General features: G+C 44.6%; 1 protein-coding gene and 1 long non-coding RNA gene across 3 annotated transcripts; one reads left to right on the forward strand and one right to left on the reverse strand.

Annotated features, from left to right (window-relative positions):
- Window positions 1–348: 348 nt before the first annotated feature.
- On the reverse strand, window positions 349–14,879 carry CIMIP1 (ciliary microtubule inner protein 1). 2 transcript variants are annotated; one of them, XM_081552339.1, is made up of 4 exons: window positions 14,343–14,879; window positions 8,143–8,224; window positions 6,638–6,739; window positions 349–829 (listed from the first exon to the last, which is right to left on the reverse strand). In XM_081552339.1, coding segments are annotated over exons 1-4 (348 nt in total). In that variant the 5' UTR covers window positions 14,345–14,879; the 3' UTR covers window positions 349–667. The 2 variants fall into 2 exon arrangements, with proteins under 2 accessions (XP_081408465.1, XP_081408464.1); XM_081552338.1 differs by lacking the exon at window positions 14,343–14,879 and adding an exon at window positions 13,368–13,490.
- On the forward strand, window positions 13,524–15,079 carry LOC145531014 (uncharacterized). Its single transcript, XR_014072117.1, has 2 exons — window positions 13,524–13,916; window positions 14,356–15,079. It is a non-coding gene; the product is annotated as an uncharacterized LOC145531014 (long non-coding RNA).
- Window positions 15,080–16,210: the final 1,131 nt, after the last annotated feature.

Genomic DNA, 16,210 nt, shown 5'->3' on the forward strand with positions numbered 1-16,210 from the left:
GCCCAGCTCAACTACTGTCTTTGCTGTAGTGGGTGCGTCGGTGGGTGGGGGGTGATGGGTAGGGGGGCAGACCAGGTCAGGATTAGGTTTCTAGGGAGCACTGGGAAACCCATCCTTCCTGGAACTCTGTGCTCACTGCTAATTCTGTGCTTGTTTCTGGTTTAAAGCTGTTGACATATTGCCGATATCCTGGGGAATGACTGTGGAGGGGTCCTCAGAACACACGTTATTCTTCCTGAAAAGCAGGCCCAGGGGTGTTGGGGTACAGAAATACCTGGCCAACCACCTCATCTTAACAAGGATGGTGAGAAAGGGGATGGAAGGCAACAATAAGGGTTTAGAAAAATATTTAAAAATGAGATCACATTGTGTCTTTTAATGCCATCTCTAAAATTTCCCAAGGTACGAAAAAAATTCCGAGAGTCTCTTTTGCCTTATTCATTGCATTAGCCAAGAATGAATGCATTACAAGAATGTTCCAGAAGGAAAGAACTGATGAAAATGTCTCAGGGCTGTTTTGTGTTCTTTGCAACAACATCCCATGAACACGTGTCGGGGGGAACTCTGTCCTCGGGGGGAGGCCCGGAGCTTCTCCTTTCCTGGACATGGGCATCAGGGCTGGTGGTCTGCCCTTCCTTGTCCCAGGGGCCAGGGTCTCCATCTGGACTCAGTGTACGCCTTGTTTCGGCCAGTTTAGCTCCTTGGCATAGGCCCCTTTGCAGCTTCTGATCTCACAGTCGTGCTCCAGACACTTGTTCAGGCCCGGCACCCCGGACCGCCAGCCGATAAAGCCCTGCGTCGTCTTCGGGACTGGGGGGGAGGGAAGCACCTGCAACAGAAAGGCAGAGGGTGAGTTGCCTTGGGCCACAGCCACAGGAGGTGTGTCTACAGAGGCATCAGGATCGGCGTGCGAGACCTGGTGTGGAAAAGACTGAAAGAACCCAGGTACAGGCCACCCACAGACACATAGGTCAATGGAATAGAACAGAGAGCCCAGAAATGAACTTGCACTTCTATGGGCCCTTAATCCACCTGAAAGGAGGCAGGATATATAATGGGAAAAAGACACTCTCTGGGATACATGGTGTTGGGAAAACTGGACAGCTACGTGATGGCTCAGTGGGTAAAGAATCCGCCTGCAATGGAGGAGACACAGGAGACACAGGTTCGATCCTTGGGTTGGGAAGATCCCCTGGAGGAGGAAATGGCAACCCACACTTCAGTATTTTTGCCTGGATAATCCCATGGACAGAGGGGCCAGGCAGGCTACAGTCCATGGGGTCACAAGAGTCAGACATGACTTGGCGGCAAAACAACAACCTGTGAAAGAAGCAAACTGGTCCACTTCTCACATCATGCACGGAAATGAACTCAAATGGATTAGACTGAAAGCTAAGATCTGAAATAATAAAACTTGTAGAAGAAAACATTGGCAGCACACTTTTTGATGTTGGTCTTAGCAATGATTTTTTGGATATGTCTCCTAAGGCAAGGGAAACATAAACAAGTGGGTACGACATCAAACTAAATGGAAACTATCAACAGGACCAAAAGGCCACCTACTGAATGGGGGAAGATATTTGCAAACGTATCCGATTAAGGGTTAATATCCAAAATGTACAAAGAACTCTTATAACTCAGCATCACAGAAACAAACAACTTGATTGAAAGGTAGGCAAAGGGTCTGAGTAGACATTTTCCCAAAGAAGATATACAGGGAGTTAATAGTCACACGAAAATGTTCAGGGTCACTAAACATCACCCCTGTCAGAGTGGCCATCATCAAAAGGACAAATAACGTGTTGGCAATGATGTGGAGGAAAAGCAACCCTCATGCAGTGTTGGTGGGATGTAAACTGGTGCAGTCACTGTGGAAAACAGTTTGTCAGAAACGTAAAAATAGATCTATCGTAGGATCTAACAATTCTACTCCTGGATATTTATCTAAAATAAATGAAAGCACTAATTCAAAAAGATATATACAACTCAATGTTAATTGAACATGTTAAACAAGGCTGAGCTCCAAAGTGTTGATGCTTTCAAACTGTGGTGCTGAAGAAGACTCTTGAGAGTCTCCTGGACAGCAAGGAGATCAAACCAGTCAATCCTAAAGGAAATCAACCCTGAATATTCATTTGGCCACCTGATGCAAAGAGCCGACTCATTGGAAAAGACCCTGATGCTGGGAAAGATTGAGGGCAGGAGGAGAAGGGGACGACAGAGGATGAGATGGTTGGATGGCATCACTGATTCAATGGACAAGAGTTTGAGCAAACTCTGGGATATAGTGGAGGAGAGAGGAGCCTGGTGTGCTGCAGTTCATGGGGTCACAAAGAGTTGGACATGATTTAGCGACTAAACAACAATAAATGTTAACTGAACCATTATTTACAATAGCCAAGATAAGGAAGCAACCTAAGCGCCCATCAATAGATGAATGAATAAAGATGTGGTCTGTACACACAACGGGATATTACTCAGCAATAAAATTAACGAAATCTTCCCACTGGTGACAACATAGGTGGGCCTAAAAAAATTCTTAGCAGTGAAATAAGTCAGACAGAGAAAGAAAAATACTGCATGATTTCACTTAACATATGGATTCTAAAAATCAAATGAACAACAGAAATAGAGTCACAGAAACAGAGAACACACAAGTAGTTGCCAGAGGGGAGGTGGAGGAGGAGAGAAATAGGTGAAGGAGATTAAGAGGTACAGACTTCCAGCTACAAAATAAATGAGTCATGGTATGAAACGTACAGCGTGGGGAATATAGTCAGTAATTATGTAATATCTTTGTATGGTGACAGATCATAACTAGACTTGCGATCGTTTTGAAATGTTTAGAAACACTGAATCACTACGCTGTATAACAGGAACTAAGGGTGTGGTAGGTCAATTATACTTCTAAAACAAACTCCTAGGAAAAGAGATCGGTTTTGAGGTTACCAGAGGAAAGGCTGGAGAGGAGGGGGATAGGATGAAGGTGGTCAAAAGGTACAAGCTTCGAGTTATAAGATAAAAAATACTAGGGGTGTAATGTACAACATGATAAATATAATGAATACTGCGCTATGTTATATACAAAAACAGTTATGATTAAGAGAATAAATCCTAAGAATTCTCATCACAAGGAGGAATGTTTTTCTATTTCATAAATTTTGTATCTGTATGAGATGATGGATCTTCACTAATCCTAGTGTGATAATCATTTCATGATGTATATAAGTCAACTTCTGATGCTGTGTATTTTATACTTACTAGTGATGTATGTCAATTATAGCTCAATCAAATGAAGAAAAAAAATCAGAAAAGACAGAAAGAAGAGCCAGTGTCCCTAAGTAAGCTTCACTGAATGTAAGCACGCTCCAACCCACTGGACTCAGAGATCATATGTTCCCTGAAAGTAATGATCGATCACCAAACATGTCTTTTTATCTCATAGCGTTTAACATATTTAATTCATGACCTCCAGTAAAATAACTTTTATTTGGTAAAAGAGCAAAAAGGAGAAACAAAAGTAAGGTGCAGACATGTAGAATATTATAGTTCATAGTTGTTGCTTAGTCGCTAAGTCGTGTCTGACTCTTTGTGACCCTATGGACAGTAGCCCGCCAGGCTCCTCTGTCCATGGGATTCTCCAGGCAAGAATACTGGAATGGGTTGCCATTTCCTTCTCCAGGGGATCTTCCCGACCCAGGAATCGAAACTGTATCTCCTGTGTCTCCTGCATTGGCAGGCAGGTTCACCACCACTGAGGCACCAGGGAAGCCACAGTTTAAAGTGCCCTTTATAAAATATATGGTAATATTGTCAGATGGTATCCTGGCAGTTATAGACCTTCCAGGTTTGATTAGAAGGTTTTATGATATGTGTGTAAACACACACACACAAACACACACACACACTGGCACACACAACAAAGCATAGATATCACAGGAGTGAAAAAAAATTGAATTTAATTAAAAACCAAAAAGGAAATGGGATTCTATCTGAGATGAAAAAAACACAATTTCATTTGTCAATTCCTTGAAATTTGAAAAATTTTTGGAAAATGAGGGTGAATGCTTATGCAGGTTTTGCCTTTCTATTTGAAATAACCTTCGTTCTGCTCTTATGGGGGGATTTGAACCAAGACAGCAGTGAGGAATATTCGTTCAAGCAGAAGAACTGAGATGAAGAGGTTTAATATGCTTGGGGTTATGAGTTCATGCTTAGCTCAAAGGATCTTTGAGTGAGGCGGTGACGAGAGGGGACAGTCCTGGTGGGTCAGCTGCCACTGGTGGATGAAGCCCCTTAACATACGTTCTTGATGAACTATTAACATTAATCTTCTGAGAGGCCCCACACGGGGAGGGTCATAAACAGATGCTGGCAGGGCCAGTTTCCTCCAGCCAGCAAGTTCTCCACAGTGCTGGTCCAGACTGGCTGTCAGACACACACATTAGCTTTCAAGTCCAGCTTGTAAGAGAAACACAGTCAGAATCCACCCCAGGAGCTCACACTTCACCCATCAGATTGGCAAAGAGATGAAGACACCACCGTCAGCAAGGGTCTAGAGGGAGAATCTGTGAAGGGCAACATTACCGCTATCTATGAAAAAGGAAATCGCAAACATGCTTTAACCTGACAATCCACCCCTCACCATCTATCCTAAGACATCCTAATACCTGCACATGCACGTACCAAGATGAGTGTGGGCGACCGACCACAGCCCTGTGTGTCACAGCGCATGCCTGGATACAGCCACACGTTCCTCCCCTCAAGACCCATTCAGTCACAGCCCTTCCACACCATGGGAAACTACACAACAATGTAAAAGATGGAGGCAGCTGTGTGTTCTGAGATGGAATGACTTGGGAGATAAACTGCTAAGAGAAAAACAATGTAAAAAATGTGTAAAATATGGTATAAATTGTGTATCTTAGCTGCTCAGTTGTGTCTGACTTTTTCTGACCCCTTGAACTAGAGCCACCAGGCTCCTCTGTCAATGGGATTTCCCAGGCAAGATTACTGGAGTGGATAGCCATTCCCTTCTCCAGGGGATCTTCCTGACCCAGGGATTGAAACCGGGTCTCTTGCATTGCAGGCAGATTCGTAACCAGCTGAGCCACCAGGGAAGCCCGTCCAGGGTTAGGGGAAGGGTTATATAAATTATGGTCGAGCTATACAATTGAGAAAAATACAGTCATTAATATATCAGTGATTCGGAATGCTATGGGTAACTTCACGGAAAGATAAATAGGATATATGGTTGAATGAAAAAAGATTACAAAGCAGTCTGTGGACTTTTATTTTTAAATATGTCTATATGCATGTGTGTATAAATTTGTGTGTGTTGGAGGAGTAGCTGAGGATAGCACTTAAGAGCCGGGCTGTGAAATCAGACACACTTGACCTTGGAAAAGTTGTTCAGTCTTGGTCAGCTTCGGTTTCCTCATCTGCAAAATGGGTTTGATGGCAACTATATCCATTCTCCGGGGATGTTGTGGAAATAAGATAACCATGTAAAGCACTCAGTATGGGGAGCAACTAAAGGGCAATAATAAAAGAATATGAGCTAGCATTTATTGGTGGTACATAGAGGCGTAGAAGGCATCTGGAAGAACTCCCTAAAATGTTAACCATGGGTCAGTGTATATATATGGATATTTTATGATTTATACTTTGCTACATTTCTAGAAAAATCAGCAAGTCTCTCTTGCTGTATAATCAGCAGAGGAACCCTCTCAACATCTCAGTGGAATGCATTCTTTCATTCATTCAGCTAATAGGTCGTACCCACTGAGCACCTAACTCAAACAAGCTGGCCATCCCATCTGACTCTGAGGGTGTCAGAGCAAGAAAACCCAAAATCGAACTCACCCATCCCTGGCCTCCTTCGTCCTGAGTTTTCACCTCCTCCCCACATCGGGACACGGAAGTGCCTGCTCCATAGCTGGATGGAGAGCAGAACCCAGGATTAAAGTGACAGACCCATGAGAAGGGCTTTCCTGGTGGCTCAGACCATAAAGAATCTGCTTGCAAGGCAGGAGGCCTGGGTTCAATCCCTGGGTTGGGAAGATCTGCTGAAGAAGGGAATGGGTACTCACTCCAGTATTCTTGACTGGAGAATCTTATGGACAGAGGAGCTTGGCGGGCGACAGTTATGATGTCGCAAAGAGTCAGACACGACTAAGCCACTAACACCTTCACTTTTCCCATGAGAGGAGACCAGGGATATACAGAGCTCAGCAACTTCTAGAGGCATCTACCCCACGTCCACATCTGACTTGTCTTTGGTGGGAACACCATCTATGTTTTCTCCCCTCTGGATGACCCAGTCACTCACTCAGCAGCAAGAGTGACCTTTCAGGAAGGCAATTCTCAATATTCCGCGGCCCTGCTTCGCTCTGCAAATCAGGCTCAGATCCCAGTTCCTTCCTCTGGACTCCAAGGTCCTGCACATATAGGGACCAGTAACCTGCTGTGTCTCTCACGCGTGGGCTTAGAAAGGACTGGAAACCCATGTCCCTGTGGTCTGGGCACTGCTGTGTCTTTACCTGTGCCTAAGGCTTGGCCCATCTGAAGCAACACCGTTTCCGGTGGGGTGGATTTCTTACTTAGGAAAAGAAGTACTTAAAAAGACTTTGCGAACCTTGATGTATTTCTCCACTGGGGTCACTGGCCGGATGCGGAACCGCTCAGGAAGCTCAATTTTGGGCTTTGGGGTGGTTGGTTCTTCTTCACACTGGATCAGCTGAAACACAATCCCCAGAGGCGGGGCCCCGCAGGCTGAGACCTCGGGAGCTTCCTTTCACAGTCCCCCCAGAACAAGACTCTTCACAGGTGACAAAGGCGGGACTCAGGTCAATGTTAGAAAGGGGCAGAGTGGGGACCTGCAGGCAGCCCAGCTCAGGCCCAGACTCTCGCAGACTGCCCATTTACTGCCCCGCCCCTAATGTGAGAACGTGTTACAGGTTATGGACTCAAACTAAAAACCTGTCAGCAAGGTTCAGGACCAACCTCTAAACTATGAGGACAGCCCCCAACCCCCCCCACTTTTAATTTTTAAAGCAATTTTGAACTTTTCAAAATCCTGATTTAATTACACATGAAGACTATTAATACAGATTCTTTTATGCATATCATATTAATAAGGACTCATTTTACACATAAAATTTCAAATTGTGTAACTCTCCAAGTATTAAGAAAGCTCATTAAGAATGGCATAATTTCAGAGCCAGTGGCACAGAGTGAATTACAAAGGGGGTTTATTCTGTCTTGAATCAAGTACATTTTGAATTATGCGGCCCTTGAGTGATTCTGCCTCCCTCTAGAGAAACGTGGTTTACTCATGTTGTGTCCTAGGGATCTTGTGGAAGGTTGCAAACCGCTGGCCACCATCCTGGTGAAGCCCACACAAGCCCACATATATGTGGGTCTTTATATGGTGTTTTATAAATGGAGCCACTATTCTAGACTCAGACATTTTCATTAAAGCATCTGACTCTCTTGAACAATCAGAAAATGCAGTTGAGCCTGTCTTGCCTGGGAGCCCTCAGCAGGGCTGATGATGGTGCCTCTGGCTGGGGTCAGAGGTTTCTGCTGGCGTCCCCAATACTCCCTATTTATTATCTCTGGTCCTTTCCCTCATTTCTGGTGTAGGAAATACCAGGAGTTATTTTCCTAATAATCCTGCAGATACTCACTTGTCCTATCCTCTCTTTCCCTCTGAACCTCACAGTCACTCAATGAGGCAGTGAGGACTATCACCCCATTTTACAGATGGCAAGTTCAAGGCTGAGTAGCCCTGGAATCAACCAGACCAGCATCTCCCTTTGGTGCCTTTCTTAGCTGTGTGACTTTGTACTTTTTTGAGCTCAAATTACTCATTTGTAAAACAGGCCTCAAATAGCATCCTTCTCTGCACAGGGGGTCTCTTATGTATTCAATGAGCTGGTTTGGATGAAGCACCTAGGATGTGCCTGGCATGTAGTAAAAGCTCAGTAAATTTGTAAATCAAAGGAACCTTCAGGTGTCAGCCATTTTCATCTACTACATGCTCTATAAGTTTATTCCTTTAAATTAAACACTTCATAACCATTTACTCTTGGAAATGATTGGGTCTATAACCTCCAGGGTCATCAACTTTACATTTACCTCCTCGAGGGGGGTTGATAAAAATCCCCAGTTCTGTGCCCAGTTTTGCCGTGCTTCGTTTTCAGCCTTCAGGCGATATTTCCTGAAAAAAAAAAAAAAAGTTCTTAAGTGATGTACAACATTTGAAAAGGGTTGACATAGCAAACCCTAAAAGGTGCCCTGGGGAAAATCTGACCTTAATCAATGTACCAGGACTGAGTGATGATTCCAAGACAGGGAGGGAGTGGGAGGCCCTGTTGCTGGGGGCTTGTAACTCATGAAAGGGAGACACGTGTCTCAGAACCAGAGATGCTGGTTGGATGGTACATCAAGGACCAGAAGACTGGGGCTGCCTCTGCCCTAGGGGTCATCTCGATACTGGATCCCTGATTTTAGGGGTCCTTGGACCAACAGTAATGGGGGAGTGTTGAAATCATGGTGGAGGTACAAGTAAAGTTCCTTTGTTTTCAGAGCAAGGATCAGGGCAGAGTGAGGTACTAGGGTGCAAAAGTTAAGGAGGAACTCTGTCTCAGTTCCTGCAAGGGCAGAGCCAGAACCTGCATGACCTTGACATAGAGCCCTCCTTAAACACTGCACCCCAGGCCCCTTGTTTGTCCCACCCTAATCCTGGCCCTGCTTTTGCTGCACACGTAATATAATTTATACATAACTACCCACGGACTGAGGTGAGTTTCAGTTGAAGAGCAGGTGTGTCTTTTGCAAAAAAACTGATTAACATTTATTCATTTTGATTTTCAAGTTTTCTTTCCTATTTTGGAACCAGTGTCTGCACCCCAAACCCTCTCTAATGTCTCAACAGTTTCTGAGGCCCAGGCTATTTCTCCGGGGGCTGAGCACCTAAATCAGTTCAGTTAAGTCACTCAGTCATGTCCGATTCTTTGCGACCCCATGGACTGCAGCACACCAGGCTTCCCTGTCCATCACCAACACCAGGAGCTTGCTAAAACTCATGTCCATTGAGTTAGTGATGCTATCCAACCATCTCATTCTCTGTTGTCCCCTTCTCCTCCTTCCTTCAATCTTTCCCAGCATCAGGGGCTTTCCCAATGAGTCAGTTCTTCCCATCAGTGGCCAAAGTATTGGAGTTTCAGCTTCAGCATCAGTCCTTCCAAGGAATATTCAGGACTGATTTCCTTTAGGATGGACTGGTTTGATCTCCTTGCAGTCCAAGGGACTCTCAAGAGTCTTCTCCAACACCACAGTTCAAAAGCATCAATTCTTCAGTGCTCAGCTTTCTCTATGGTCCAACTCTTGCAATCGTACATGACTACTGGAAAAACCATAGCTTTGACTAGATAGACCTTTGTTGGCAAAGTAATGTCTCTGTTTTTCAATATGCTGTCTAGGTTGGCCATAGCTTTTCTTCCGAGGAGTAAGTGTCTTTTAAGTTCATGGCCGCAGTCACCATCTACAGTGATTTTGGAGGCCCCCAAAATAAAGTCTGATCTCACTGTTTCCATTGTTTCCCCATCTATTTGCCATGAAATGATGGGACTGGATGCCATGATCTTAGTTTTCTGAATATTGAGTTTTAAGCCAACCTTTTCACTCTCCTCCTTCACTTGCATCAAGAAGCTCTTTAGTTCTTCTTCGCTTTCTGCCATAAGGGTGTTGTCATCTGCATATCTGAGGTTATTGATATTTCTCCCAGCAATCTTGATTCCAGCTTGTACTTCATCCAGCCCGGCATTTCACATGATGTACTCTGCATATAAATTAAATAAGCAGGGTGACAATATACAGCCTTGACATACTCCTTTCCCTATTTGGAACCAGTCTGCTGTTCCATGTCCAGTTCTAACTGTTGCTTCTTGACCTGCATACAGATTTCTCAGGAGGCAGGTAAGGTGGTCTGGTATTCCCATCTCTTGCAGAATTTTCCACAGTTTGTTGTGATCCACATAGTCAAAGGCTTTGGCATAGTCAATAAAGCAGAAATAGATGTTTTTCATGAATTCTCTTGCTTTTTCAATGATCCAACGGATGTTGGCAATTTGATCTCTGGTTCCTCTGCCTTTTCTAAATCCAGCTTGAACATCTGAAAGTTCATGGTTCACGTACTGTTGAAGCCTGGCTTGGAGAATTTTAAGCATTACTTTGCTAACGTATGAGATGAGTGCAATTGTTTGGTAGTTTGAACATTCTTTGGCATTGCCTTTCTTTGGGATTGGAATGAAAACTGACCTTTTCCAGTCCCGTGGCCACTGCTGAGTTTTCCAAATTTGCTGATATATTGAGTGCAGCACTTTCACAGCATCATCTTTTAAGATTTGAAATAGCTCAACTGGAATTCCATCACCTCCACTAGCTTTGTTCGTAGTGATGCTTCCTAAGGCCCACTTGACTTTGCATTCCAGGATGTCTGGGTCTAGGTGAGTGATCATACCATCATGGTTATCTGGGTCATGAAGATCATTTTTGTACAGTTCTTCTGTATATTCTTGCCACCTCTTCTTCATATCTTCTGCTTCTGTTAGGTCCCTACCATTTCTGTCCTTTATTGATGCACATCTTTGCCTGAAATGTTCCCTTGGTATCTCTAATTTTCTTAAAGAGATCTCTAATCTTTCCCATTCTATTGTTTTTCTTTATTTCTTTGCACTGATCACTGAGGAAGGCTTTCTTATTTCTCCTTGCTGTTCTTTGGAACTCGGCATTCAAATGGGTATATCTTTCCTTTTCTCCTTTGCCTTTCACTTCTCTTCTTTTCTCAGCTGTTTGTAAGGCCTCCTCAGGCAACCATTTCGCCTTTCTGCATTTCTTTTTCTTGGAGATGGCCTTGATCACTGCCTCCTGTACAATGTCATGAACCTCTGTCCACAGTCCTTCAGGTACTCTGTCTATCAGATACAATCCCTTGAATCTATTTCTTACTTCCACTGTATAATCATAAAGGATTTGATTTAGGTCATACCTGAATGGTCTAGTAGTTTTCCCTACTTTCTTCAATTTAAGTCTGAATTTGGCAGTAAGGAGTTCATGATCTGTGCCACAGTCAGCTCCTGGCCTTGTTTTTGCTGACTGTATAGAGCTTCTCCTTCTTTGACTGCAAAGAATATAATCAATCTGATTTTGGTATTGACCATCTGGTGATGTCCATGTGTAGAGTCTTCTCTTATGTTGTTGGAAGAGGGTGTTTGCTATGACCAGTGCGTTCTCTTAGCAAAAACTCTGTTAGCCTTTGCCTTGCTTCATTTTGTACTCTAAAACCAAATTTGCCTGTTACTCCAAGTATCTCTTGATTTCCTATTTTTTGCATTCCAGTTCCCTATAATGAAAAGGAGATCTTTTTTGGATGAGCATGGCCCTGCCCATCAGAACAAGACCCAGTTTTCCCCACAGTCAGTCTCTCCCATCAGGAAACTTCCATAAGTGTCTTATCCTTATCCCTTAGAGGGCAGACAGAATGAAAACCACAATCACAGAAAACTAACCAAACTGATCACGAGGACCACAGCCTTGTCTACTCAATAAAACTATGAGCCATGCCATGTAGAGACAGCCAAGACAGACGGGTCGTGGTGGAGAGTTCTGACAAAATGTGGTCCACTGGAGAAGGGAATGGCAAACCACTTCAGTATTCTTGAGAACCCCATGACCAGTATGAAAAGGCAAAAAGATAGGACACTGAAAGATGAACTCCCCAGGTCAGTAGGTGCCCAATATGCTACTGGAGAAGAGTGGAGAAATAACTCCAGAAAGAATGAAGAGACGGAGCCAAAACAAAAACAACACCCAGTAGTGGATGTGACTGGGGAAGTAAGTAAAGTCCAATGCTGTAAAGAAGAATATTGCATAGGAACCTGGAGTGTTAGGTCCATGAATCAAGGTAAATAGGAAGTGGTCAAACAGGAGATGGCAAGAGTAAACATCGACATTTTAGGAATCAGTGAACACCTAAAGCTGAGTCTATTTCCAAAGAAACTGTAACATGAGACAAAAATATGACCCACATATGTAATTAAAATGTTCTAGAGCCACATTTTTTAAAAAGCGAAAAGAAACAGGTAAATTTAATTCTGGTGTCACCTTTTAGGGACATGAAGTTTTTGAACTCTAGTGTTTTATATTTACAGCTCATTCCAATTTGGAGTAGTTACCTATCAAGTGCTCAGAAGCCACTTTGACATGGGGCAGAACAGTCTAAGGGCTTAACTGGCTCTGTTCACCAAGGAGGGGCCATCTGATTTGGGTCTTGAAGGATGAGTAGGAGTTTGGTGGGGGAAGAGAGAAAAGGGCATTCTAAGCAGAGGAAACTGACTCTGCTATGGTAGTATATTTCCTACTGTGGATACTTGGATAAAAATAAAGATTTTAAAAAATAACAATAGCATGTATTTATTGCAAATAATACTGGCTTTCCATTTTCCAGAATGATATAAAGTTTTCTATAAAAAGAAATTCATTAGGTGAAACAAAGCTAATTTAAAGAAAAATATGAAGTGACTATTACAGGATTTTCAAGGAAATGGTTAAAGTCTTAAGAGATGAAAATAGGATAACTGAAGTTTAAGAGGTTAGCAATGATGGTTTGTTGTTGCTAAATATCCCCTGGTGAAGGGAAATGGCTACCCAGTCCAGTATTCTTGCCTGGAGAATTCCGTGGACAGAGGAGCCTGGCAGATTACAGTCCACGGGGTTGCAAAGAGTTGGACACTACTAAATGACTAACGCTGCATTTACTTACTTGCACCTATGTTAGTAACTTTCCATATTGGTTAAAACTTCAAAGAGATGGGATATTACCTAGAAATGGGACAGAAAGGCAAATAGAAACATCCATTATAGATGTCTACTGAATACGAGTCTTTTAGAAAATGGATTTAATTCTTTAAAACTTCTTGTTAAAAAACCAGGATAAGCAAGAGTAAATGTAAAGTGCTCTCTTTCGAACTGAACAAATATTAAGATTTTTAAAAACATTGGGTAAATCTTAAAAATAAGCACTCAACCGTCGGCTCTCAACAAGCAAAGCTTTGCAGAGGACTGGAGAGCCAGATGCAAAATCTTTCTCGCCTTTGTGGTGCGCATAGGAGAAGAGAAAGAGAAAGGCTCTTTCGTCAATGTCCCCTTTCCGCAAGGCACCCAGACCACCTCCAGCACACGCTGCTAGCGCCCAGAAGTCGACCACTTCCAGAACTTGGTGGGAAAACTGAGGCCGCCAGGGGTGCACGCTTTGGGTGGGAACAGCCCAGCCCACTGGGTTACCGAGTCCCCGGCGTTACCAGATCGCATCCTGGACCACGAGGTTCATGCGCTCGGCCGCAGCCGTGCTGATGGGTTTCTGCGCCATGGGGCCTGGGGTCTTGGCACGCCCCCGCGCTCTCAGGCCTCGGGCTCAGCGTCTCAGGTCTCCTGGGAGACCAGTTGCTAAGCAACGCGGGACGCGGAGGCGGAGCCGGGGTCGCACCTGGAGAGACTGGGGCAGCTGGGCTCTCCTCTCCAGCCGTCAGGGCGCCTACTGACAACCTCGGTCCACAGCCACGCTCGTCGTGCGCCTCTCTGCCCACCTGCTTTGTCTGGGGCTGCCACAGCCCTCTTCCTCTGCGGAAAACCTTGGGGAAACCTAAAGACCTCACACCCCTTCCTTCTTTTAGACCTGTCACGCAAGTATGCTCGCCAAGTGTACCAAGCCTAAGCGTACCAAGCTTAATGGATTCCGTCATAAAGACTCCTGTAACCACCGCCTGGATTACGAAATAGGTCACCCCAGCCCACCTCTTTTGTTGACTTCTCTTAGCAGAGATTTTCTTTTTTTCACCATATTTGTACTTGTAAGTGGAATCATCCCGGTGTTGTTTTTCTCTGGCGTCCTTGTTCCAATGTTGCGTTTGAGAGGTTCATCCGTATTGCCGCGAGTACGCAGGGTGTGGTCACTTCCATGCGGACGGCACTGGGGCCGATCTTTGGGGCCTCCATGAAAGTGCTCCTGTGAATTTCAGTGCAGGTGGCTTTTGGAGAACCTATACATACATTTTTTTGGCATCCACTCTTTATCTTCAAATACAGCTCAAAGATAATACTATCTTCCGACCCCACACTCCACCCTCTCTTTCATGCCCATCAACACTAATCCCTCATCACTGGGATGCTCATGGGGTGTTTATTGACTGACTTATTGACCTCCCTGCCCTAGCTTCCATCCCACCATGTTGTCATTGGCCTGGGACTGAAAATGGGTCTAAAACAACAGAACATACATCCACTTCTTAGGGGAAGATTCCTCTGCTTGAGCAGCCTCAGGGTACACAGGTGTCCAGAGCCTCGCGGTGCTGAGAGAAGGAAGCAGTAAGCTTCGCTGACCGATAGATCATCTCCAGATGACAGAGAGCCTGTGACTGCTTTCATCTCCTCACTGGGGATTGGGGATTCTCCCTGGCAGATAAGTTTCCCTCCCTCCCTATCCCTGACCTCCTGGGGTATTCACAGATTTGAGCGTCTATCACAGTGTTTGGATGATGTATCTTCCCCTCTTGATGATGTTCCTCACAGTCAGCTGTGTGATGCTCCTCTCCGCTGCTGGAAATGCTGGGTGAAGGCCCAGGATTGGGTGGTCCCTACTGCTGCTTCAACTAAAATACTGAGGGGGCCAGGCAAGGGCTGGAATCAGAGCTGTGGGGATTCATCAGCCTGATGGTTAGCACCCCATGGCTACAGCTGAGCAAGCCGGCCCGCCAGGCTGGATTGCTGCAGGTGGACAGGGATGCAGGTTGGCCTGGAGTTTCCTGCCTGGCCTTGTCTCTGAGGTTGCCATTCCTACAACAGGAGACAGGATGTCCTGGGAAGAACTGTGAATGGTGGATACGAGGAAGAGAAGAGGATCTGTTGTATAGGGGGCAAAGTCTGCTACTCTCTTGGGAAGTTTCTAAGAGGATTTTCTTACAATGATTAATTAAGAATAAATTTGTTTGCTGAATGTCTGTATGCCAGACACCAAGGGTTCATTCATTCTTCAAATGTTTGCTGAGCGCCTCCACGTGCCTGGGGATTCAGGAGGGAACAAGGCTGACAAAGTCATTGCCCTCCTGGGGCTGACTTGTCTGGAGGCAAGAAACACAATGAAGCAAGTGAAGACGGATCAACAAATGTACTGTCACCCAGGGCAGAGATGTGTGCTGCCAAGAAAGTTAGATCAGGGAAGGAGGCTTGAGGTGACAGGTCCAGTGAAGGGCCTATTCTAAGTGGGTGGTCAGGAAAGGCCTCTCTGAGGAAAGGATGACTGAGCACAGAACTGGGAAGGGAGGCACCCATGCAAAGGGGTCAGAAGACCACTTTGTCCTTTCCATGGAGGACAGAGGTGCAAGACAAAGGTCCTAAGGCAGAACAAGCCCAGGGTGTTTGAAGACCACTGAGGAGGCCAGTGCAGCTGGAGGGTTCCCTGGAAAACGTGGCCAGGTGCAGGAATGAGAAAACAAGCGCAATGTCTTCCAGTTTTACTAAGTAAGCACACAGATGTGAATGCAGCCACATGAGAATGAAGCCTGATAGATGGAATACCAATACGAGGAGAGCACCCCAGATGAGGCAGGGAAGTATAGAGGAGGTGATGAGTGAGTGGGGTTTTGAAGGGTGAATAAGAGTTTGCCAGCCTTGCCCATTCTCACCAGAGCCTTCTATTGGTAGGCTTGCATATGGAAATACACAACACAACATAATTTCATGGAGCACATCTATCCTATACTATATACTAAGACATTATGTATTTATTAAATAGAGCTGGGCATCCATATCTTATATGACCACCATACCCTTGGTGAGTTTCTTCACCAGTGTACCTCCCACACTCCACAAATACATGTGCAGATATGAAATTCTATTTATTTTTTTACTTCTGGTGGCCTGTGTTTCTTTGTTTTATACACATCCGCCTTCTCTCCTGGTTCAAGGGGTTGAAATCTCCTTAGGATATTTGAAACAAGAGATTCATGGACCTCTGACAGACATAATTTATTCACCTATTGCTTTTATTTTATTGGAAAACGTGTTTTGCAGCACAGATTTCAAACAGGAAGTTTGAAGGGAGAGCTGAGAGATAAAAAGGCCATATTTGTTGATTAGATATGGGAAA

The sequence above is a fragment of the Giraffa tippelskirchi genome, chromosome 13, assembly GCF_054371585.1.
Source record: "Giraffa tippelskirchi isolate mGirTip1 chromosome 13, T2T-mGirTip1v1.2.pri, whole genome shotgun sequence".
Taxonomy (NCBI): Eukaryota; Metazoa; Chordata; class Mammalia; order Artiodactyla; family Giraffidae; genus Giraffa; species Giraffa tippelskirchi.